The sequence below is a fragment of the Lethenteron reissneri genome, chromosome 23 (assembly GCF_015708825.2).
Source record: "Lethenteron reissneri isolate LAM-NWPU_2019-01 chromosome 23, ASM1570882v1, whole genome shotgun sequence".
NCBI lineage: Eukaryota > Metazoa > Chordata > Hyperoartia > Petromyzontiformes > Petromyzontidae > Lethenteron > Lethenteron reissneri.
Window position 1 is genome coordinate 13,879,018 of NC_083801.1, and position 26,614 is coordinate 13,905,631.

The 26,614-nt window shown below is 39.6% G+C and overlaps 1 protein-coding gene across 1 annotated transcript; it reads left to right on the forward strand.

Annotated features, from left to right (window-relative positions):
• The first annotated feature begins 7 nt into the window (after positions 1-7).
• LOC133346040 (protein mono-ADP-ribosyltransferase PARP14-like) lies at positions 8-23,374 on the forward strand. Its single transcript, XM_061557306.1, is given in 23 exon segments — positions 8-197; positions 2,377-2,486; positions 3,811-3,844; positions 4,031-4,207; positions 4,515-4,763; positions 5,733-5,969; positions 6,539-8,799; positions 9,015-9,182; positions 9,184-9,465; positions 9,891-9,924; positions 10,828-10,983; positions 11,757-11,819; positions 12,015-12,191; positions 12,486-12,658; positions 12,916-12,961; positions 13,102-13,218; positions 14,265-14,327; positions 15,260-15,436; positions 17,391-17,564; positions 18,517-18,948; positions 19,189-19,331; positions 20,743-20,920; positions 21,080-23,374. Coding segments are annotated over 23 exon segments (5,931 nt in total). The 3' UTR covers positions 21,370-23,374.
• Positions 23,375-26,614: the final 3,240 nt, after the last annotated feature.

Here is a 26,614-nt window from a genome sequence, read left to right on the forward strand (position 1 = left end):
TGCGAACATGGAAGTTTCGGAGGAGGAGGAGGACACCGCGTGCGTAATCGAGGGTGTTCCAGGCACCGGCCCCCTGAACGGCGATGTGAAGAGAAGCCTCGCCAAGTATTTTGAAATCAAGAGGAAATCTGGCGGAGGAGAGTGCACCGTCGAGGAGAAGGATGGAACCGTCGTGGTGAGGTTCAACAGCACAACAGGTAAGGAAGGGCACGAGGAGGAGGTGATGTCCAAAGCGCAGGTGGCTAGGAGATGTTAACTACCTCGCCAGGTACGCAGGAGGGCATGGGTTCAATCTCGACCCTGACGCCTGCTGCTGTATATTTGGAGTTCGCGTGTCTCTCTCTCATCATCCCGGTGGCTAGGAGATGTTGACTACCTCGCCAGGTATACAGGAGGTCGTGAGTTCGATCTCGACCCTGACGCCTGCTGCTGTATATTTGGAGTTTGCGTGTCTCTCTCTCATCATCATTCCGGTGGCTAGGAGATGTTAACTACCTCGCCTGGTATACAGGAGGTCGTGGGTTCGATCTCGACCCTGACGCCTGCTGCTGTATATTTGGAGTTCGCGTGTCTCTCCCTCTCCCCGTGGTCGCGTGGATTTTTCTCCGGGTCCTCCAGGTTTCCACTCCACATTTAGAAACACGCGTTTGGAGTTTTTGGCTTGTATTACATTTACACATGATAAGCCACTTTGTTGAGCTATCATTTGTCATAGCCAGGTCGATTCTGAAAAAGAGCGTTATAGGTCAGCGTGCCTTACCTGGTAAAATATTTTTTTTAACACTGTAGTTTCGTTTAATCGGTTAGTTTCGTGTGTGATAAGATCACGCCTTCGTACCAGCGCTTTGGAGGGGATAGGTCACACGTAGACAACCCCCGCCGGCAGTACTGTGGGTTCGTGAACGCATCTGTGCGGAAATTATTATGTAAAAGCGTTATCCCCTCTTGTTCTTAATGGGTTGTCTCCGGGTAACTCCGGTTTCTTCCCACACGAGGCAAAATCACTGAAAATGGCCAAATGAATAATGGATGAAACCTTTCCTCTTTGAGCTAAATCTCTAAAATTGCTTTTTCATGAGTCAATCCATGTTGTGTTGGATGAGTGAATACATCGTGTTTTTATGTATGTACACACACAATGTACATATACACACATCTCAAAAGTGCTGTAACATCGAATTGAACGTCAACAAATTCGTGTATTTTTCATGATGTGTCATCAGGGATTTTGAGTGAGATACTTCCTGTTTCTGCTGCGTTGTTTCATCGACCTGAGTGTGATATCTGAAGTCAAAATACACGGTGTTATTATATACTGTATTTGGTTGTACGCTACTTTGTTTCATGGTTGTTCTGGACGACATTTAGGGGATTTCCGACCGTGATGACCAAGCAGGTTTTTGTGTCTCTGTCGAGTTGATCAATGCGCCCTCTGGCGGTGGCAGCCCTCTAATGTCGCGAGGTTGATAACTGAGAGCGTTTATGTTTCTCTGCTTTCCTAAAACGACTACCAAAATATACTCCACCAGTCAAAAGTGTCTCCCTGGTCCAATGAGCATTGGGGTGATGTTCATCTCTGTTTGCAGCCCTGAGACAGTGTATGTATTTCCAACTTCTTTCGCACCGTACTTAGCCAACCGATCTCATTCGAAGGTTGCGAAGTCAGGACAACCCAAACACAACAGTGCGGAAATTCCCATTTCCCTTGGCAACTTCTGTTGACTTCAGTGTCCCAAATTCCAGGATACAAATGCCTCACACGAATAAAAATTGTGTAACCTCATCGAAACGAGATCACAGTGGAAACGTCGAGTTCACTCCTAGACGTCGTGCTGTCTTCAGCTTTTAAAGTAAAAAATGTTGCTAATTTTTTGGCAATTGATGCACCATCTGTTAGGATGCAGTGCTGTAGGTATCATCCGTGTTATTTCATGATTTAACATATTTTTATATCAAATAATGTATTACTGTATATCACTTGTTTCTTATTAAAATTGTATAGGTCCCTAGGGAAGACAACAGGAAACCACCTCAACTATCTATCCTTCCATAGTTAGGGCTCATGAACCATGTTATTGGAGTGTGATATGAGATTAATATTGGCGCATGGGATCAGGATAGGGATGGAGGAGCTTGAGCCAGTGATCATTCCTTCGGGTAAGAACTTAAAATGTGTATCTTGTCTTCTTGGTTCTTTCGGAAAAGTCCCGTAGAAGGGAAATAATAAAATAATAAAAATTTCGCATACTAAAATACAATTCTCTTTTTATTATTTCCCTTCTACGTGACATTACCGAAAGAACCAAGAAGATGAATCCCTGCAGTCGCGAAAGCTTTAAATCGAAATGTGTCTTGGTCTGTATTTTTGTTTTTCAGTGCGAGACCGTGTTCTGCAACGGAACCCGCACACTATCGAGCTGCCTGGGTTTGGCACGAGGCAGTTGACACTCCAGCCCTATTGTCAAGTGCCACCAGTCCCTCCTCCAGTGAGCTGCACACTTCAACCACATATGTCATATTTACTGACAATCTAGAGCGAGATGGACAGCTGTAACGTAGCATCTCGTTTGTCGCAGTGGAATTCATTGATCTATTTTCAAGTGGAGACGAAATGTGATCGAGATGCGAGGAGGCCAGAAGGTGGTATTACAGGAGAGAACATGGGCTCTTGAATCCATCTTGGGAAGACCTTTGAGCGTTACTCCCTGTACTTGTGATTTTTTTCTGGATAAATCTGGTTTCCTCCCACAAGCAAAACAATCATAAATGAATTGGGCAAATATATCAAAACAGGATCCTCCTGGTAAAGTTAGGTTTTTCTGAGTAAATACAAACTATATCATTACTTGGTTGATACCCTGGTCTGTATTATGCTAATGAAGTACACCATGTGTATATAAATTGTTACACATACGTATGGATTTTAAAACTATACAGGTACAAGGAAGACACATCATCCATATGCATGATTGAAAACAACAATGCAATGATGCATTTTACCTGATATGGCATATGGATCACAAACATTTGCATTAACTTAAAAATGGAAAGTTTGCAAATAATGGAAAGTATTCACAGAAGCATGGAGAGGTGTAATATTTAAATTACACATGCATTCGAGAACATACACAAGTTAGAGGCATTATGTTTATCTTCATGCATCAGTGAATAGAGCACAATTAAGATTATACAATTATTAGAACAAGCATGCTGATAATTACACTGATTTCCTTATTTACTTACGAGAGTTATGGTGACCGACAGTCTTATGAACAGATAGACAGGAAGTTGGAGTGCTTATGAAAAGCTAAACTCAAGCATCAAACGCCACATTACTAATGTGCCTAAAGAAAGTTTTAGTTCATTGTGTACTACCCGCTATTGTTAACGGATCAGAAACATGGTCATCGTCAATGAAAATGGATCAAAATTTTAAAAGTTTGCAACAAAGCATGGAAAGACGATGAATGCTTGGAATTAAAATACGAGATATAAAGGGAAACGCATGGATTAGAAAACATGTGCAGTTCGAAGTCATTCAAAATATGCAGTTTAAATTGAGTGGGCTTGGGCAGGGTAACATCGCAAGAGGAGTCGATCGCCATGGTGAAGAATGACAATGGCAGCCAAGGAAGGAAAAGCATCCAGAAGGGTGTCCGGGGAGATGCTGAGATGAAATCAGGTCTTGAGCTGATACTGAGGGGTTTATTACATTCAGGATCATGAGAGATGGTGGCGATTTGAGGCTTCAATCAAGCAGTGGATACACTATGGCTGTTGACTGATATAAAATTTGTTTTATCTCAACAGCAATCGGAGTCAAGTTCAACAACAGATGCAAATGGTTTGTGTACATTATTACATAAATACAGTTGCAGTATTGTACTCTATTATTTTAAGTTTGCTTTTCCAGTGTCCACATCCTTTAAAATATATATATTACATTAACATGTCTTCATGATCATGTGCTATAATGTGTTATACAGTGTCTTGAAATGCAGTTTGATTTTGCTTTTTGCTTATATTGTAGAATTAAGATGTGAAAATCTTGATTCATCTACATTTGAAGGGGAAGGGGTAGTTGTGTGTGTTGCTGGCGAGTTTGGAGATGAATACCTGAAGCTATACGCAGAGAATGTCACAAAAGAGACAGTTGATGTCTACCCCCTGACCAAAACCAAAATCTGGCTGGACTGCAGCCAGGAAGGTAAGCACTGTTCACCATCATGACCCTGGTGTGTCTACAACCAGGCTTTCGTAGAGGAAATGCCTAATTTCACATACACAATACCTCCAATGCAGCTTATGTGTAATTGTTTTGTATATGTTTGTTACATTATTGCCATTGGCATATTATAACAATAATCTAAGAAACCGATGAAAGAAAATAATGTCTTTCATTCTAACCAATTAGAGGTTACATTGTTTATTCAATAAACCCTTTGTAATACTTCTGTTATTGGGTTATTAATTTACTGTTTTCAATGTTTGCAACATTACGTTTTTATCAACAGCTGTACAGAAGATGCAGGCAGTTAAAGAGCATGCCATTGGGGGAAAAAAGGTGCAAATCTCTGTCTACTCATCTGCGGGGATAGATGCGATTATTGACAAGCAGCGGCTGATTCTGACAGGATTTCCAACAACCATCCAAAGGGAAATGATCAACTTATATGTGGCATCCATCACCGATGCTGAAGTCTGTGATATAGAATACCTGAAGGGTGGGGAAGTAGCTGTAGTCACCTTCATAAACCCAATAGGTAAGCTGAGTATACAAAAACTGTACTGCTTTTTAATCATTGTTCTCATCCTAATTAGCAGGACTGAAAATGTATTATTTTCAAAGTTTACGTCAGTTTCCAAAGTATTACATTGGAAAATATCGGATTGGAATGGTGGAGCAGTGGTTTGCGCACTGAACTAAGAATTGGATGCCTTGAGTTTGGTTCTTGGCCACGGCTAATTGTGGCGAGTGATATCTGAACCGGGCCTGGTTCCCTTTCACCAACTCGCACTTAAGTATGGCCAAACAACCCAAATAAACCCACACAGCACAGGGTGACCTTCATGCAGCATTGGATGGATTGACACGAGGCTGTACATTATTTAAACAATTTTTAAAACATGTTTGTGAACTTACACATAAATGTTGTGAATGATGGATTTATGTTTTAAAAGGTAGGGTTTAATCTGAGATTTTGAAATCAATGGACATTTACTAAACATAAAAAGTGGATCACTGTAAATAAAAATGTCATTTGAGTCGTACATCTATTATGATTATAAATACTCCTCACTAATGTATGTATTTTTGATTTAAAGCTTTCGTGACTGCAGGGATTCATATTCTTGGTTCTTTCGGTAAAGTCACGTAGAAGGGAAATAATAAAAAATATAAAACAATAAAATTATCACGACGTTTTGACTGCAACACAAGCAATCAGCATCAGGTGTGATATCCACAGCAAGAAACTTTGAAAAAAAAACGCCACTTTTTTCAAATTTTCTTGCTGTGGATTTCACACCTGATGATGATGGCTTGTGTTGCAGTCGAAACGTCGTGATAATTTAATTGGTTTATATTTTTATTATTTTATTATTTCCCTTCTACGTGACTTTACCGAAAGAACCAAGAATATAATGTATGTATGTTGAACTTATTTCGCACCATACGTAGCCAACCATGCTAATCGGTTGTATTTCTAATGTATTTCTGTCATGTATGTCAGACTGGAAATCAGCATTGAGGATGTGTGCCAAGAGGCCATTGGTTCAGGCCAAAATCACGGCGACAATGCTCGAGGCGTCGAACTGTCTGCTGGTGGAGGCTTCGAACGGGAGCCTGTGTGAAGACCTTCTTACTTTGTATTTTGAGAACTCAGCTAAGAGTGGCGGCGGCCCCCTCACCGAGGTTAATTTGGAAAACAGCAAAACAACTGCTTACCTCTCATTCTTCGAACCAGCAGGTGAGAGCAGAACATTCCAGATGCCTACATTGTGAACTTGATCTTATTACAATAGTGAACTCTATTGCAGTCGTTTGGAAATCATTCGACTGCTGATTAAACATATCAGGTTTACTTTGCACAAAGCTCTTTGTAAGGTGTATTCTAAATCTTTATACTTTTTATATTACATTTTACTGGATCATGGGCCGCATTTGATTTCAATCACAAACTTACGCAGACTTGCACAACGTTGAATTTAATTTTAAATAATGTTTTTCTAAATTTCGATTTAAAGCTTTCGTGACTGCAGGGATTCATCTTCTTGGTTCTTTCGGTAAAGTCACGTAGAAGGGAAATAATAAAATAATAAAAATAAAACATAATAAAATAATTCTCACGACATTTCGGCCACAACGGAAGCAGCCGTCCTCAGGTGAAGAACAGGTCTGTCGGAAAGACAGCGTCTGAATGGTCACCACCAGGCTTGGCAGCGTATATTTAATGTTTTTCTACTCTATAAAAAATGCTCTCATATCAAAATTATGACGGGAACTGTTAATTATAATAAAACATTGTTTGTTTTGCAGTGGCTCAGGAAGTTGTGTCAAGAAAACACAAATTAAATGAAGCAGAACTGAAGGTCTATCCCTACTATCATGCATTAGCTTCGACTCTTGGAAAACAAATTCGAACAGCAAAGCCTGAACCATTTGACCTTGTAGTTGATTCTGAGATTATTCAGTTTATTTCAAAACATAGTTCTTCAATGGATCAGCTGAAAGATATTCTAAAGAAAGCAAACACTTCATTTTCTCTTGGCTCAAATGGTACAATTACTTTGACATCCAAACTGGACGAATGCGCAGTCAATTTTCAGAGCCTCGCTTCAAAGTGGCAGCAAACTGCAAAAATATGTTTTCTAAAATTCTGTGAAATGTATTCGAAGACAGTTTTGCCCTGCTCTAAAGCTGCATGGGAAAGGGTTAAACAAGAAGTCTCAAATCATGATAATGTGCTGGTTGATTATGACTCTCAACAAGCACATATAATTGTTTCTGGAAGAAATCAGGATGTGCAAGATGTTTGCAAACACACGAAGCCCATTGTAAAGAAAGTTCAGGATGACCTCTTAAAGGAGAGTCAGATTATCAGTGATCGCATATCACTAGAAAGTCCAGACAAATATAATTTAATCCAGATGCTGGAAATTGAAGCAGATCTTCGTGCCAAGTTTAAAGAATCAGAATTAACATTTGATGAAAAATCATATTCCTTGACAGTCAAAGGCATGCCACAAGATTGCCAGAAAATTAAGGATAAAATATCCAAACATCTGAAGGGTATATCAAGCAAAGAAGTTAAAATGTCGAGTAATATTGTAATGTTTTTTAAAATGTTAGGCCGGGATATTTTAAATGCAAATTTATTTTCTAATAGGATTCATGCAAAAATACAATTAAAAAATAACAATTCAATCTCCATAACTGCTTTTGCTAATCAGTTAGGAAAAGCAGAATCCTTTATAGAGGAAACATTTACAGAGGAATCGTTTCCCATTCCAGAAGAGTCCATGCATGCAACGCGAGGTAGGGAGTGGACTGATTTGCTCAGTAATCTCGAAGAAAATAAGGTTGATAGCATTTTGCAAGTGTTTATCAACAAAAGCCTAGATGATGCTGGTTTGTGCACGAAAGTAAGTGTTGCAGGTTTTGGCAATGCTGTGGATCAGACATGCCAAGAACTTGATGACTTCTGTGAAAAACACTTAAGAATTACTGAGAAAATTTTTATAAAGTCAAAAAATATATTAAAATATTTGCAAGAATATGAAAAAATATTTGAAGATCAAACACTGTTGAACAAGAATGTCAAAACGTTGAGTGAAACTTTTCTTGAAGTCAGTGGACACCCTCATGATGTTGACGAAATAAAAAACTTATTTGACAAAAAAATTTCTGAAATTGTATTAAAGTCAGTTAAATGTAACAAACCAGGTGCAGCCAAGTATATGCGAGAAAACGAAAGTGTTATCAAAAGTATTGCAGAAGGAAACCAGAAGTGCATGGTCTTGATTGATGTTGGAGCTGCTGCTGCTTCTCGGCAGGTTGGGATGCAGCTGAAATGCCAGGAGGTTTTATCTGCCAACCTTACCATCTCGATATACAAAGGAGATATCTTAAAAAGTCAGGCTGATATCATCATTAATGCCGCTGATACAAAAATGTGCTTCAAAAGTGGCTTCGGAAAAGTCCTTTCAGAAGCAGCAGGCCCAGACACGTCAAGATCTTGTGCTCAGTACATTCGGGACAATGGAGAACCACAACCTGGTGAAGCTGTCATATCTGTGCCAGGCAAGCTGCCTTGCAGAAGTGTAGCTCATGTTATTTGTCAACTTTTTGAGAAATGTAATGGAAATGTTGACATGTCCAAGGTTAATCAGCTGAAGCAAGGGCTCAAAAAGGCCCTGAAGCTGGTGGGAACACGTGGGCACCAATGTGCTGCAATGCCAGGCCTCGTGTTTCACAACAGTGGATATCCGTTAGAAGTTTGCGCCAAAGCACTGATAGATGCTGTTGCTGAATTTGGCCAAGTCAATGATCCTGGAAATTGTCTGACTGATGTCTTCTTTATTGATTTGAACGATAATGTAGTCCATGCTCTAGTAAATGCACTTTTGTCAAAGGTAGGCAAAGCTCCAAAAGCAACTCCACAAACAGGATTAACATTTTCATTGCCAGCCTCTGTTAAAATCCAAAGTTCTACAGCAGCACCAACCTCTTCAACCTGCATGATCACAAAAGAAGGCCTTAATATCTCCTTGGTTATTGGCAGCATTGAAAATGAAAATGTAAGTATAATATTACATTTGTTAATTTTATTTACAGTATTTTTTATCGAATGCCCGAATGTGATGAATCATTCCTGCTTATATAACATGTATATTTTGTATGCAATAAATAAATTCAGTCAATTAAATAACATTGTTTATTTGTGTGTTCTATTCATTCAAATCTAGTTGTTTAGCTCTCATTTATTTAAATATATATGTTTATGTTATTACAGTCCGATGTCATCATAAACACAACCTCGGCAAACATGAAGATGGATTCTGGAGGGGTGTCCAGTGCCATTTTCCGTAAGGCCGGCCCAACACTGCAGACTCTCGTTGACACTGAGATTCAGGGCCAGTCGATTGGTTCTGGGAAGATTGTGAAGACGGATGTGACGGGTCCTCAATCTCCAATGCAAGGCGTTGTACCACACCACCCTGGGTTCCTGGGACAATGGGAATCATCTAAGAAAATGCATGAAACGTAGCCTGGAGATGGCCCATCGTGATGGGGTTTCTTCCATCTCCTTCCCAGCACTTGGCACAGGAAATCTCAAATACTCGCCCTTGATGGTTTCAAGTTTCATGTTTGAAGAAGTTATCAACTTCAGTCAGAATCACCAGGGCACAACACTGAAGGACATCCGATTTGTGATATTCTCCAAAGATCAGCTCGTCATTTCAGTAAGTCTGGCACTGAGGGCCTTATAAATGGGCAGGTCTGCAAGGACCATGAACAAGTACTGGATGGCTTGTTCAAAAGTCTAAAACTAATGGTATTTTTTTTCTAAAAGATGCTAACACACAAGAATGTGTCATGACCACTGCCAAAAGGTTGCTTGATATTAAACATGAAATAACACGAGTAATAATAATACGATTTTAATACTACCACCGGGACAACAGGAAAATCCCAACATTTTGGCTGATTAGCCTTTGTCAGGAAGTATTGAGGTTATGGGGAATCTTAAATAGTGTTGGCAGGTGATGTTAATTAATGTGTGATGGCAGATGATGGATTCACTGGGGATATTATGTATGTGATTGAAGTTTAAAGTAAATAGTTATATGATGCTAAATATTCATTGGTTGTTTTGGTCTTTCTGTAGGATTTTCAGGCTGAGCTGGCTCAACGACTCTTAGGTACGTGTATCGTACTATTAAAACGAATCCTTGCCTTGAGTTTTGTGCTTGACTGCTGACAGGGCTCCTCTCCACCACAACAATAACTATATTGTTAGTGGCTGCAGGCTGTTGATACCGAAAACTACATGTGTCACTCTCTAAACGGGATTTTCCATGTAACAAATAAATGTTGAATTGACTTGAAAAGTTAGGAAGACGTATAATAGATCGTGATACCCAAGAGGTGAAGGTAACTCATTCATCAGACTGACACGGTTAGTTTAAAATTGCTCCAACTTTTCAGTAATCTTTTAGCTAGAATAAATCATCGAGTATATTAAAATACCCTCACAATACATATTGTCTTGGCATTTTATTGCGTAAAAAATCAGATTACTTTTAGTGCTCTGACTACAGGATGCTGAAAAGAGTATATTAAAATCACGGCTGTTTTTTATTTTCTGTTGCAGAGTAACTGGCTCTCTGCTAGTTATATTAAAATATGAAATAATACACTTAATCCTTCTGTCAATCCATTACTGGCTGAAGGCCTATCAACTTTGGCCATACTTCACCATGCTAGTCAGTGGAGGTTGGTAAAATGGGGCACTATGACTGGTTCCAGATATAAATGACCACAAATGTTGGTTTTGGCCAGGAATCAAACTCAGGTCATCAGGTTGATAGTGCAGTGCACAAACTATAGTGCCACCTCTCCAACCTTATTACATTGCGTTCATGAAAATCGAACTATAACGTTCCTGTATTTAAAATGTTCCTGATATTCTTCAACACATGGAATTATTTTTTTACTCTAATGACATTCATGTTTTTATTTTTACAGTTATTGTGGAATTCTACCAGATATGTTGTTCAATAATGAGGAAAATAACCTGTGGTTTTGTAATTTGCTTTGTGCAGGCAAGACATCTATTCCACCAACATTAAATATCACATCAAAAGCAGCGCAGAGGGCTATTGGAAACATCTCAGTGGAGGTGGTGGATGGAGACATCACCAAAGAGAAAGTAGATGCTATTGTAAACTCCACGAACACAACGTTAGACCTTGATTCAGGTCAGTATAATGAACACATTTGATAACATCTGCAGAACACAAGCTGACAGATGTTTGCTTCTAAATACAACACCCAACATTTTGGACAATGGCGGCACCAAAACAAATTCATCCACTTACAGTTGATGCTGCTCAGGGGCTAAAGAACCTGGACATCAATATATAACATTTGTTGCTCTTCCAAATATCAGTTTCGTGTCTCTGCAACCTGAATAAAGTAACAAATTTTTGTCATAACAACGAACATTTAGTAAACTAAATTGACTTTCTCAAATAAGACACGCTATTCATAATTGGGTTTTGAGTTAGATCAGGTTAGCATAAAGCCAATTTGTGTTGTACGCAACCCTCCACCTGACACAGACAATCAAATCAAGTTGTACCATAAACAAAATGTGTCGATTAATATTGTGTTCAGCCAACAGGTATGATCAACACAAAATGTGTCTTTTTGATACAATATTCCACTAAAAATGACACCCAGTATCATCATGCTACCCCCAAAGCAGACACATGTTGAATTCCTCTTCTTGGTTCTTTCGGTAAAGTCACGTAGAAGGGAAGTAATAAAATAATAAAAATAAAACATAATAAAATAATTCGCACGACGTTTCGGCTACAACGCAAGCAAAAATGTTGAATTCCTTGTTATTGTTTTACCGCTCAATGTTTTGCATTGGCACCACCGTAATTATGGCACCTTACTTATAATTACATACTGTTTGTGTTAGTACAGCATGAAAGCATGATGTTTTTGCAATATTCTTTTGCAGGTGTGTCAAAGGCCATCTTGGCAGCAGCTGGACCCACAGTTGTGTCGGAGCTTGCTATCTTTGGTAAGATATCTGTGATATACAAAGAAGAAGAAAAATTGTAACATGCTATTTTAAACAGTATGATGATGATTGCTTGTGTTGCAATCGAAACGTCGTGAGAAATAGAAACATGTTTTGTTTAGCCATATTATTTCTCTTTTTACGCAAATTTATCTTCCTACATTTTTCACGAATAAATTATCATCCTATGCACAGGAGCGCAGCCTGCCGATGGTGTTGTGACCACCTCAGCAGGGAGTCTGAACTGTCAGAAAATTGTGCATATGGTTGGACAAACAGACTTTGCCAAGATGACTAACTCTATACTCAAAGTCCTGGATGAGTGTAGCAAGTTGAATTGCAACTCCGTTTCTTTCCCTGCACTCAGCACAGGTACATTGCCTCTTTTTATAAATCTTTCTCTCCGTTTGTTCTTTGATTACTGTCTACTCCCTTGTCACCATTTAGTAAATGGTGACAAGGGAGTAGACAGTAATCAAACAACAATTAATTGTTGTTTGCTTTCTCCGTATTATTTATATAATCTCCATTGCTTTTTGCTTGTCTGTGTCATGTTATAATTTCTCACATAATGCATATGCGTATATAGTATCAACGTTTCTGAGTGCTCGATTGTTTTTCCTCAATGTTATCATCTGTTTATTTTTTTTATTAAACTCTGTGAAGGCAAAGGAGGGATCAAGCCAGGGCCTGTGGCTGATACAATCCTGGAGGCGTTTGAGAAGTTTTCCTCGCAAAATCCACAGTCAAATGTGTCTCACATCCGCATCATGGTTCTTCAGCCTGCCATAAAGACTGCCTTTACCCAAGCCTTAATACATTTCCAGCCAGGTGGCAAAGTAAGCAACATTTAACTCATAATGATACTGATTGCATGGGTAATATTGGAATTTATAATTTTTGAGCGAAATTCATATACAATGTGATCACATGTTTTTCATGTTTTTACAAGTTTAATGAATGTGATTTGCTACTCTTGGTCGTGATGTGCACCTCTTAAATAACTTGCACCCCTTAAATAATTTGTCCATTGTAAGGGAACTTAGTACAGTATATATGCAATATTGACTTTACATTTCTTGTTGTTTGCTTGCAGAAGGTGCAGCCACCTCAGACATCAACTATTGCAGAAAATTATATTCGTAAGTCAGAATTTGGTTTCCTTGCCGCATTGTTTTTTTCTGGCATGAAACCATTCCGGGCATGTGTTCTTGATGTTGTGGAACATGGTGAGAGCGAGTGCCAGTTGTGACTCCCCACCGTGCTGTGTGTGGGTCTGCAGGGCAATATGGTCTGAAGCTGCATGGTGCCACTGTGGAGGCAGTGAGCGGTGACATCACGAAGGAGACGACAGATGTTATTGTTAACTCCACCACAAACGCTCTTGTCTTCACATCCGGTATATATGTCATCTTTGTTATGTTTTCTTCTTTCGAATGCGTTCCAACTAAGGTTGAAAGTGTTCATGCATTTGCTGTCTCCACCTTTTTGTCTGCAACATGGGGTTACGGTAACTATTGTAATGATAAACCAATGTAATTGATATTTTAAATTAAGTTGTGTTATAAGGGACTTTTACGATACAAACACGGCAAATTGATTCAAGGGTTATCCAAAACTTGACGATAAAAAATTTACCCGTAAAAACAAAGTTTTTCACTATAAATCCTTTATATGCGTGGCATCGATTTTATTTTATTATTCATTTATGTTTTTCTTGAGTAAGAGTTTCATTTTTATCACATTGGTATTTTAAATTAAATATGAAAAAAAATTTTTCCTAAAAAGTGGAAAATTTTGGAAAAAAATTTTCACGAAAATAAATTGTCACGCACAACGAGTTTGTGTCCAAAATGTCAGCTCGATTGGATCACGGGAAGTGGGTTAAAAAACGACCGAAAGATTTGCACAGGTCGTAAGCGCGCAAGCAAGCAAGCAAGTGAACTTAATATAAAGGATTTAAAAATACCAGCGATTGTGGATAAAGCCTTTTTAGCTAAGCTGATGATGTTACATGCAATCTGCACGCTCTCCACCGCATGACGAGGTGATCGCGTGATGCTCTGCTGCTTGGAAGGGAAAGCGATTATCGATCATTAAATACTTTGATTATCAAAATGAAATGTTTTCTAGGACAAACTCTTGTTGGAAAGCATTACAGAATATAATTATTAGCCTTATTTTAAATAAAACAAATGTATTGGTTTGTATTAATAGTCATGGATATGACCAACACATTTATTATGAAAATATATTCATCAGTAAACAAATTGTCGTGTAACAGTGAACAGACATATTGACACAGTACTTCTCATGAATAGCATCATTAGCATGCAACCACTCTAATAGTGGTAGCCATTGGTTTATAAAAGGGAAACTTGGAGGCCTGCTTTACATTTGCGGTGTTGAGACGCTGCTTATTGTGCCTGTGATATGTTTACCCAGGTGTTTCTGGAGCAATTCTGAAAGCAGCAGGACAGGTTGTCGTGGATGAATGCACCACACTCGGTGAGTTAAACCTATGAAATCGTGACATAACAGAATTGACCCTCTTAAGTAATATTTTACATGTTGAGAAATCCATCTTGAACTGTGTCACGTGGAATGACATCCACCATAAAACCATCCCGCATGGAGGACCTGACAGGAAAGGGCTGATAAGTTCTCTCTTGATTTTAAGCTTTCGTGACTGCAGGAATCCATACATAGTGATTTGTTGTGACTTTACCGAAAGAACCAAAGAGTATGACAAATCCATGTTACAGAATTATGAATGTATGGCATTGTCCAATAATGTGTACATGTACATCCCTTTGTCAATTCACTGAAATATTGAGGCCTCCCCATGAAGTGTGGGTTGTTGAGGCTATTTAACGATACTTCACTACACTGATCAGTGTGGGTTGGTGAAAGTGTGTGGCATAGTGGTCGGGGAATATAAGCTGGGTTTAACAATGGATTTTGTTGCATTAATGATGCAGCACTCATTGATGTACTCAGGTAACCAGCCACTCACCTTCTTATCACTATTCTATTGCTTCTACCATGGCTACTATTCCCATGAAATCCACTCATTGATTCCTCCACCCTTGTTTAGGACTCTTGTATAGCAGGTTGACTATTTTATCTCATCAGAACTGTTCAACGACAATACTGCAGGTTAAAACACTTAATTTCTCGAATTTGAACCCCCCTCTCTCCCCATTGTCCATTTCACCAAGTTCTTAGAACCTTGTTCAATTCAAGAAAAGTATTGAGGCTTCAGTATTCCACCTTCATTAGTACTGTTTGTTTCTAACCCATTGGGCCTGTGCTCAGCAACTGTGTTTCAATAGAAATCCAAGTGCTCTCCAAGCTCTAACCTGATTAGCTTCTTGTCTGATAAAGCAAAAATATGTCATTGTCACACACTGGCTGAGCCTGGTTCTGATGCCCTGCAGGCCCTCAGCCAGGTGATGGGGTGGTGGTCACCAGCAGCGGAGCGCTGAGCTGCAAACACATCGTCCACATGGTGGGGCAAACCAATCCAGCCAGCATAAAGTCCTCTGTGCTCAAAGTGCTGCGTGAGTGCGAGATGAAGAAAGTCACCTCCGTGTCCTTCCCTGCCACAGGAACAGGTAGTTACCCTGTACATTCACATGGTCTGAGTGTTTTTTTACGTGAGATCAGAGCACTGAGCTGGTACCGCTATGATCTAGGGTTCGAATCCAGGCAGCTGCCTGCGAATTAACTTGTTTTTAAGTGTGGTGAGTTGATGGGCTCGACCCAGTCACTAATGGCTGTTCAAAAAAAATGTAAAATTGGTTCTCCAATTAATTTGTACCAAATTACTTCTCTGAGAATAACAAATATTATTTTGAGTATCATGTGACAAATGTTTACTCGCAGTGGTGAAAGTAGAGAAATCCTGCCCTCTCTAACGTGTTGAAGTGAGCACTTTAAAGGATATCAAGAGTAATTATGCTATTACTAGCCTTTTGCCCGTCCAAGGACGGGTGTATTGCAGTAAATCTGAAACTTGCAAGCGAAAAGCAGACCGCGACGTGATATTCATCGCATCCATTCGTGTGCAATTTGTAAGGCCGCGGTGACACAGACTTAGTTAATTTAAAGGTTATAATCCCTTGTTCATCATGACGTCCTTTTTACTTTGATGTCTCAATAGCGTTATGGAGATCGCGTGACGTGAGGGTTCTGCCTTTGTAGTGAGGGTTGTAAGTTGACGCTGAGGAGGGGGGAGGAGGCGCCTCGCCCCCCCCCCCCCATGTGGAGTGACGTCAGCCGCTAATTATTATTAATGGAGGGGTGTCCATTTGGAGGACGTCACCTGCTCATGAATATTAATGAGGGGAGCTGGTCGATGTGGAGTGACGTCACGAGCATTAAGGACAAACATTCCTGGGTGATTATAATAGGTATTGCTTCTCCAGACTGTTCTCAAATACCAAGAGGTTGACTGTTCTGCGAGAGATTGAAATGGAAACTTTGTCTCATGATGTGATGCTGATTGCATAATTTTGATGTATTTTATGAACATTTTTATTTTCCTTTCATGTCCTTATTTTACAGTAATTAGCCTGGCTCTTACCTGGTCTTACTTTAAAATAAACCTGAATAATATTACTGATGATGTAAAATCATTTATCACATACATGAAAAAATATTTGGGTGGATGCATCCCATCCATTCACCAATAAGATAATTTATCCTTCAATGACTCTATAAGAGGGAAATATGCTTTTTTTATTTACAAGAGCAGGCCAATATTGCTAGTTTAAAATAGATATTTTTCTTAGAATAAGAATAAGCTGAAAAAAATGTTTTAAATGTTTCTCTCGTTGAACTACAAGCTTCCAAAGCCATATACATATTTAGTTGGGTGATAATTTGTATTTGATGACTAAAAAGTCCACGATAATATTTTGTCCAAGCTAAGATGCAGTTTGAATTACCTTTCCCTCTATGGGACGTCTTGCAAAACATTCAAAAGTTGCATGTACAAAATTCTTTGGCACGTATCATGAGGGGTACTGCAAGATCCAACCATATCCATCCAGTGGTCACCAAGCTGCATTTTCTTCCGGTTGCCGAACTAATACTTTATAAGGTCACACTCATTATCCACAAAGAGCTTGCCACAAATGAACCACAATACCTTGCTGATCTCGTCAAGGAGCATAAACCATCATGCAAACTCCAGTCATCCATGCAGCAGCTTTTGACATGCCATTGAACAAAGACGATCACTGCACCGCGCTTTCAGATGCACTTCTCGGCCGTCTGGAACGCTCTTCTTTCCAATATTAGGAAGCCACTGGAGCTATGCACTTTTAAGTTTCAATTGAAAACTCATTGATTTCGAACTGCTTTTTGTGTTTAGTCTGTTGTCCTTATCCTACACATGCGATTAGCATGGTTGGCTACGTACGATGTGAAAGAAGTTCAACGTACCTACATACATAACTATAATATATTTCCAAAATGTCCATGTTCAGACGTTACTGAAAATCATTATTTTATTTCTACTGGATTATTGTTCACAATCAGAACGCTTTTGTCTTTGTATTACAGGTGCTGGGAGCGTGCCCGCTGCGGTGGTGGCTGATGCTATGATGGAGGGCATTGAGGAGCACGTCAGGGTTCACACATTGACGAGCCCCCTCAAGCGCATCCGCTTCGTCATCTTCCAGCCTGAGATGCTGAAAGATTTCCAGCAGGCCCTCATTAATACGTCCCAAATGACAGGTGCTGTCTCTGGTTTATATCGTTTTCTGCAGTAGTGCATACCAGTTAAGCTTGTGGATTTGAGGATGTGGCTGGGGGCTCGAGGGACTAATATCACATTAAAGCACTGAGCCAGAACTGTTGGGATTCTGGGCAGCAACTTATTATTAACTGGTTCATGTTCATGAGTAAATTGTATCAGTCTAGTGACTAATGACTCCACAGAAAACACCTTCATTTTAATCTGGGTTTTTCATTTAACGTGGCTTATTCCACCTGTGTGGATTACACATTTCAGAGTGTTAGCCAAGCAATGAAGATTATTTTTAGGGCAGATAAAAGGTGTTCCCCTAGTATGATGAAGAGTGCTGTTGAATTTACTTAAATAGCATTTCTCTGACATCATCCTCTGGGCTCTGTCATCTATTCACTATAAGTGTGCAGAATGGAATTAATTTACTTTCATAACATGACACTAAGAATCAGCCATCCACTGCTGGATGAAGGCCTCCCCAAGCAGCCACCATCTTTCATGATCCTGTGATGTAATACGCCACCAAGTATCATCATATTATATTCTTTGGTTCTTTCGGTAAAGTCACGTAGATATAAACATAATACGTGACTTAAAGGTAGCAGAAAGAAAGAAGCAACGAATATGAATTCCTGCAGTCACTAAAGTTAATGATAAAACATTTAATTTGGATATACTGTCATGGGCAGGGAGGCAGGGACAGCAAACAAGTGAGATGAATTCCTGGTCGTTGTGTCAACTCATCCCTTCATATCACCTGACTCAACGAAAACTCAAGTATGGCGTGAATCATCCTTGTTATAGGAATGCGGATGTTTCACAACTGGCTCAGGGCAGTAAATGTCAAACACTTACTTGAGCGAGGAACTACTCTGATTCTTTAATTTCGTGTTTAATCATAACATTCACAAGTAATTTGTTTTCAAATTCCATTTACAGTGAGCAGTACTGGAACTGGAACGAAGACTCCTTCACCTCAGCCTCCTCAGCCTGCACATCCTAAACCTCCACTTCCACCAAAGAAAACTCCGCAAATAAAGTCTTCATATAACAATGAGGCGGTTACAATATACGTCTATGGAAAGCTCCAAAAGGATGTTGACGATATTTGCGAAAAGACGGAGGGATTTCTTGATAAAAACTGCATGGCCTACAATATTAACATTGATTGTGTGGAATCCTTGGACAAACAGGAATTGAACAAACTGGAGACAATTGAAAAGACGTGTGATGTAAGGGTCTCAATTAAGACTTCTCACATCTCTATTGAGGGGCTGAATTCCGACGTTTGTAACGCTATCGTTGATGTGACTCAAGTGGTCAATGAATTGAAGATAAAATTGGCCAAGGAAAATTTTGAACTGAATTACGGTAGGTCTTCTGGAGTTCATTTATATTTTCCTTGCATCAAATTCTGATATGTTATATTCTGAAATATTTTGTAGATGCATAGCACAGTACTTAGGACACACTAGATGGTTACTGCTACCTTTAAAGTAATTGTATGTTAAATACATATTTTATCAGACATATTTTATCTCTTCAAAGGATAAAAGTGTTTACTATGAACTCACTTTTAAATGTAATGACGTGAGAAAACGATTATTTCAGTTCCCAAACCGGAATTGCCTGCTGATTGGGCACAAATGCAAGGAACCGAATTCCTGAAAGTTACCTTGAGCGTGCAGTCACCAGAATATCAACAAGTTCAGGCTAACTTCATGAAATCGGTGACAAACTTAAAGATAATTAAGGTAAGCACCAACCAAATGAGCACATGTATTCACAATTAAGTTAGGCACGTAAACATTCACCCCTGTCACCACAAGAATACAATTATTGTGATTTGGGGTTACAATGCGATTTAATAATCAATTCGATCCCCGTTCCTACCGAATCCAGCGTGCGTGCACATGCAGCTGGGGAGAGGGGATGGAATCCTGGTATACCACTCCATGGATAGGTATTAGATATCTGCTGCCCTAGTGGATTCACAATCATGACAGGCTCACTCGGCATTTTTTGGTTCTCTTTGGGTACATTCTCCCCCCCTTCCCTCATTTTCCCCTCCCCTAAAACCACATTCCTGAATGTGTCCCCTACGTGGTTAGGGCAGTAGGCCCAACCACCTTCCCTTTCCCCTGCCCCGTGGGCACCTGGCCTTGGGATTGTCGTCCGCGGAATATCTGTACCCCTCTCTCTCCGTCGCTCATGCTTTGTACCGAGCTCTTATTTAATCAAAATCGGTCATTTAAAAAGGTCTACTTGAGAATTGTAAAGCGGCAACAGGATCACTTTGTTCCCTGTAGCCTCTGATATTACATTCTCAGCACGGACTATTATCAGATGACTCGAATTGGCTGACATGTTCAACTGGAGTGCACCTTCTACATAAGACATGAGTGACTTGATTTTTTAAGACATTTACTTTGAGATTTGTTTTCAGTACGATGAAAGCCAACCAAACGACTCTGTTCCCCTTACATATGTATAACTGTATAAACAACCCCTACGTCTCCTGATGACGAGGAAAGTTAAGTACAGGGAATAGCATGTGGTGTTTTGTGTTAAGAGGCTTATGTTTATCAGTTTTAAAGTATTTATTTTATCACCATTTTATATCAAATAATTATTGAGGCATCATTTTACGTTTATGTAAAAAAAATTTTACATGTCTGCTAACTTTGACCTGCTTCTTGGATGATGTCCACAGTTATCTTATCCAGCAGCTACCCCCTGTTTCATATTACTAAGGGCAGAGTTGATTTCTTTAAGTGTGAGATTTGGGACTCCCTCCTCCTATCAAGATCCAGGAGGTGGAGCCTGCTCTGATTGCCGAAGTAAGCGACAACAGTAGTAGGATTGACGAGGAAAGAGCTCCGGGGCGAACTGAGTATTTGGCTACTATACATTGCCACATGATAAGCCACTGTTGAGCTATCATTTGTGATTAGGTCGCTTCTGAAAAAGAGCTTAATAGCTCAGTGGACCTTACCTGGTAAAATAAAAAAATAGTAAAAAAATGTTTTTTGATGTGGGGTTAAAAATATTAAATTAATATTGCAAATTGTTTCAAATTCGTGAAGAGGGCCCATAATCGACATCACGAAGTTTTCATTAGTTTTTTTTAATCTCTAATGTTTTTATAATATCTTTCCATCGCAGATTGAACGAATTCAAAACCTCAAACTTTACAATACCTACCAGGCCATGAAGACGTCCATTGAGAACAGTAACAAAGGGCAAGGAACATGTGAGAAGAACCTGTTCCATGGTACACAGGTGGATTCCATCGACAACATTTCTCATTTTGGATTCAATCGCAGCTTTGCTGGCAGGAATGGTATGCATGGTTATTCTAACCAACCAGCCTTTACAAAAGTATATATTTTAACTCCAAAATAATGTTTTCATAACTTTAAGTTTTACAATGCACGATTCATTGTGGACATACATCTGTATTTAAATGAAGGGTCACGTTTCATCAAATTTCTTTCCACAGCGACAGCATATGGTGTAGGGACGTACTTTGCACTGAACTCTTCATATTCGTCAAGTGACACGTACTCCAAACCCGATGCCAATGGAACCAAGTACATGTACCAGGCCCGTGTTCTCACTGGGTCTTACTGCGCAGGGAACCTCAGCATGAAGGAGCCCCCACTGAAAAACCTACAGAATAAAACGGAACGCTTTGACTGTGTAGTAGACAATCCCACCGCACCATCCATATTTGTCATCTTCAATGACAACATGGCTTACCCAGAGTACCTGATTTCATTTTCTAAATAAAGCATAATTAATGTTCCCTTCTGATGCACACATTCTACTGTTTTGTGCTCATATGAAACAAACTTACTTCTTATGTCCATTTGTGCAATATCTTCTGCATCCTCCATTTCCTTACCCCAGCTGCCACTGAAACATTCATCCACACTTTCATCACATCCTGACTCGACAATTGCAACTCTCTCCTCTACAGCCTCTCCAAATCTCTCATCTTTGAACTCCAGATGATCCAAAGTGCCACCGCCAAAAAGTAAACGAGACCATGTCACCCCTATACTCATATCACTCGACGAGCTCTGATCAGTTTCAAAATCATAATCTTTAAGATCCTGCATGGATTCGCTCCTTCCTACTTCTCTCATCTCACCATACATCTCTCCATGCACTTAACTCCAAAAACCAAGGCTATCTTCTCCTGCTCTCATTGTCCAGTTGTGCTTTCCACCAGCCACCTGTGTTGTCAACTCCCTGCCTTGTTCAATACTAGTTTTGGGCCATCCAATTATTGAAGTAAAGTACTGTCATTTATTTCTACCCATTATCAGTTTTATTTCTCGACTCATCGGATAACATTAAAATAGTTTGGGGCAAAAGTAGCATATGTGATGACATCCTCTACATTATCAGGCACGTCATACTTAGGCATGGCTTGTAAGGGTTTTCCCAGCTAAGGGAGGCAGGGTATAGGAGAAGCCACACATTTTAAAGTGGCCCGAGTAACTGACCACAACAAAGCGGTCAATTAACATTTTCAGTCCAGCTCTACTCCAGATAGATCTTTTATCTTCTAAATATGCCCAGTTTCTGTACAATATCTTGCGATGCAATTGTATTTAGATTATATCTAAATCCAAATTATATAATACAGCATCTTTAGCTCGAATTGCATGTACATTCAGTACTTTATAAACCCACAATTGTGCTGAAAACTGATTGCCGTTTTTAAATACTGTAATTACAATCTAACCACTGCAATGTAGTAGTGTTGTTTTGATCACAAATTCTTCAAAAATAACTTGATGTTCTAATTAGATATGTCAATATATTAATTGCAAACATACATTTGTAATTTAATATGTGAATTGGATAAAGGCAATAGTTTACTGTTTACAACCATATTTGCATTGATCTATTTTGTTCTACTAAAGCAAGGCCATCAAATACCAATTTACATTATGCTAAACGTATTACTATTATGCCATGATAGTACATCATTTTGGATTAATCTATTACTTGGATATCAACGCACAAAATTTATGAAATAAATTAAGCAAATTTTGTTATATTTCATAGGAATTAAGCCATTTTAATACATATGCATTGTTATCAATTTATGGTGATTAAACAGACAAAAGTCTCTAAACCCTAGACAGTAACGACTGTGTAATATGGAACTAGTGGTATATTGGGCATGTGGATGGCTGTCAAATTTGCATACACCATATTTTTGCTCACCCTACTGCTCAACTTTCTTAACAGCTGATAAGTTCCACATCACACACTTACGCCACACAGCTTGCACAAAGACAAGTTTGTCCTGATTTTTAACACGTGACATGGCTGACCTCCCCTGTCTTGAGTCATATAAACTTTATACAGAAGGTTCACGTGGGACAATTAACAGGGTGCAAGTTATAAAATAAGAACATTCAAATAATCAAAGTACAGTCATTTTGTCTCGGGAAAATCAAATACTGTATATTTTTTTATGAGGCAGATTCTGCTTAAAAGTTCTTTAAATATCTACATAATTTACATATTTACTGAACTGTGCTATGCTAGGCATTCCGCATTCGCTGCTGGAGAAACCGGTTTTATAATGGGGTTTTAAAAATTTAATATCGTCGATATCACAGTTTAATGAACAAAAATGTACCGTAAATTGGTGTCCTGGACATCACGACTTTAAATGATAACACTCATAATATTCTGTAATATTTTTCTTGTACATTATGGTTAAAACTATTCGGCGCAATAATTGTATTAAAGTTATACTGGTGTGGTATGATTACATTGTGCAGTGTGTTTATATGGTAATGTAATGAAGTACATGATGACTATATAAAAGTTAAACAATTATTTACCTTAATTTTTGCAAAAGGCATTTCGTGTCTGGCTCCATGATGACCACATATAGGTGTTCTCATTACAGCGCTGTGTTGTTGAAGCATATAAGTTGGGGTTTTAGTTAGTTACGTAGCGGTGTGCTCACTTGCTATTAACCCAGCTCCCACACCTACTCACATTTTGGCCACAGCTGACATCAGTTGAGTAATATTTTAAGTGGCCATTCACCCACATTTACCAGAGTGATGAAGTATGGTCAAACAACCCCTATGACCGAAAGGTGTGGTTGGCCTTCAACCAGAATCGAATTGACAAGTTTATAAATTAACAAAATCACACTGGAGGGAGTGACAAACAGAATCAGAATCTGTATTTATACTGGAGGAATCCATTGAGCTACAAAGCAATTATTTTCCACAGATGTCCAAAAAATCTCGATTTTAAGTTCTCCATAAACATTTGTGTGTGTGTCATTCAGAAACCGTTCAAAGTATAAGATTTGCGGGTTTTTTCCTTTGATATAGTGTTAAACAGCATATAAAATTAAAGTGAGAACCATTCATCTATATTTCATTGTTTTTGACATTTCAGATTAAAGCGGTTTTTTGAACGAAAACCCCCCGCATTTTTTGAAGTTAAAATCTGAATCATTCTAAATTGAGCGTTTTCCGATGGGTACATCTTTAAATTTCACAAGTTGAATCAAGTCAACATTTAGGGGGTTTTTTTGCAAAAAAACCTCAATTGTTTAGTAGTTTCTCTGATCGCAGTTAAAAATTGTAACAAATCATATCTGGTAAATGATTATATTTCTTGAAAACTTTTGCCTGGCGAAGACAGGCTTCATGAACTAGTAAACAAATAAAATATAACTTTTTAAATCTCACCAGGTAAAGCCCAATGAGCTATTAACTTGTTTTTCAGAAGCGACCTGGCCAACAGAAGGTAGCTCAGCAAAGTGGCTTATCATGTGGAAATGTATAGCAGCCAAATAATCAACAACGCGCATTTCTACCCCCCAGGCATCCTCACCTGGAGCCCCCCCCCCACCCCGGAGTGCACCTCCCCTGCACTCGCCCCCCCGCTGCCCCCCCCCCCCCCATGCGTCACCACCCTTGCACAGGCCACACATTGGGTTTGACAGTATGCTGAGGGGTGTTGTCACGTGTTGTGTATTGTCGGGTGGCCGCACGACAGGGGCCTTCAGTGTGGGCTCTGACTTGCGGCCTCCGATGAGACACAAATGTGAAAACACCCCCCCCCCCCCCCCATCATCGTGCTGCTGCCAAAACCCAATCGTTTCAAATGTGTGGCGGCCCTCACACTGATGATGTCTTATTGGCGAAAGTGCTTCCCGCCTCTGGAAATTAGTGAGGGACACTGCCGGTGCAGGTTACAAGGCCAAAGTGAACCCTACAAGGAAATTGAAATAGACTTTTTTCCATTTTATAAACTGTATTTAAAGTTTGTTTTGTAACACGTGTTACATATCATCTACTGGCAATCCATTCATATATCTTATCTTGAACGTAACATGTAATAAAGAACAAAAGCCATTTAGGCATAGGAATAGGACTGACTCCCAACAAGTCATTCTTCAATTTTACCTCTCCCAGAGAATGAATTTCAGCGCCAAGAAGAGCCGTTCAACAGATAATACCTCAGTACAGGGTAACGCTGACACGGTGCACGCAGCTTCACTAATAATATCAGGGAAATATGGAAATACGGTCAACATGAAGTACCCGAAACCCCAAAGCACTGAAAGGAGCATGCACTGCCTCATCACTTCGACGCTGGGAACAACATCGTGTCACCTGGGAGCCACAATGAGCTGCCTGGGAGATGAGATAGAGACGAGACGGCGTGTGTGTTCTTCTGCGGCAGCATCATCGCGAGCAGGGTGCAGTTAAAGAGTACTTCTTTACAATGCTTACAGGAATCTCAACCGCGAATAGTCGAGCCACATGAGCTCGATCGGTGAACTTTGCCTCAATACATTTGGCGTGAATGGTCAAATCCGCGATGGGAAAACCCGCGATGGGCGAGGTTTTTGTGTATTTAATTCACTGTGGGGGTTTTCACTATCTGGTGTACATTTGCCTATTGCCTTTTTGACAGTTACATGTTTCTGTTCCTCAGTGTATTTTTGTTTCTCTCAGTTTATTGGCTTTCTGTGCCTCATTTCCTTTGGCTTTTCCCAAGGGTTTTCAGTTTGGGGGGGGGATCTCTCTAAAATGAACCGTTTGAGGTTGACACATAGGCGACCCACTAACGCTGTCTCACTTAAATCAAATTGGCATTAGCTCAGAGTTGCCAAGTCTCGTGGGAATACACAGCGGCACTGCCTTTAGAAATCACAAAGCCGTTGCCCCTGTCTGGATGTGAAGGAGCAGGGTCTGAAGCGGAAGGGACCATATCTAAACAGGAAGATAGAGGCCTGTAGAGGAAGCCCAAATAAGTGACCTCCAATACAAAAATAGGGCCCAAAACCCCCCACAAACCAGCGACTCTCAAAACATGACAGCTACTTTAAAAAGACAAAACCCAATTCTGCATTGAGGAGTTCTACAACCATGAACCTCCCTATCGATTTAAGAAAATGAAAGCAGTGAATCACATTAAGTGCAGTTGGCAGGAAATGCGAATGTTACAGATGCGGCCACTGGTTAATAAGTCTGTTCAGAATTACGGCTACTATTGTTGACAGATGGAAATCTTGATTCACTCAGAGTACCTTTATAGTTTTCAAGGAAAAAGCTAAGGCTCATTCACAACGAAATGGCCAAACATACCATTACAGAATAATCGTTAAAAATAGCCCATACGTTGAATGTTTGATGGTTAAATCAGTGTATATCACTGTAATTTAAATGTACAGCCATTTCTGTTAATCCACTGTTGGATGAGCGGCCTCTCCACACCGTCCACGTCGTGGGGATTTGACCATCATACTTCTCCATGTCGGCTTAGTGCGAATCGAAGGTGTGGAGGAGCCACTGACGGTGCACAGTGGAGAAAGGGAGTCCACATGAGCCAATGTTCAGTTCAGTGCTTTATTGGAACAATCCTCAACACTTCAATACATGATCTCGTGGGAAAAGCCATCTCTCTCCAAGAGTCCTGAGCACACACGTCTCACCCCCTTACATGCCCTCTCCTCGATCTTTTTGCAACCTTC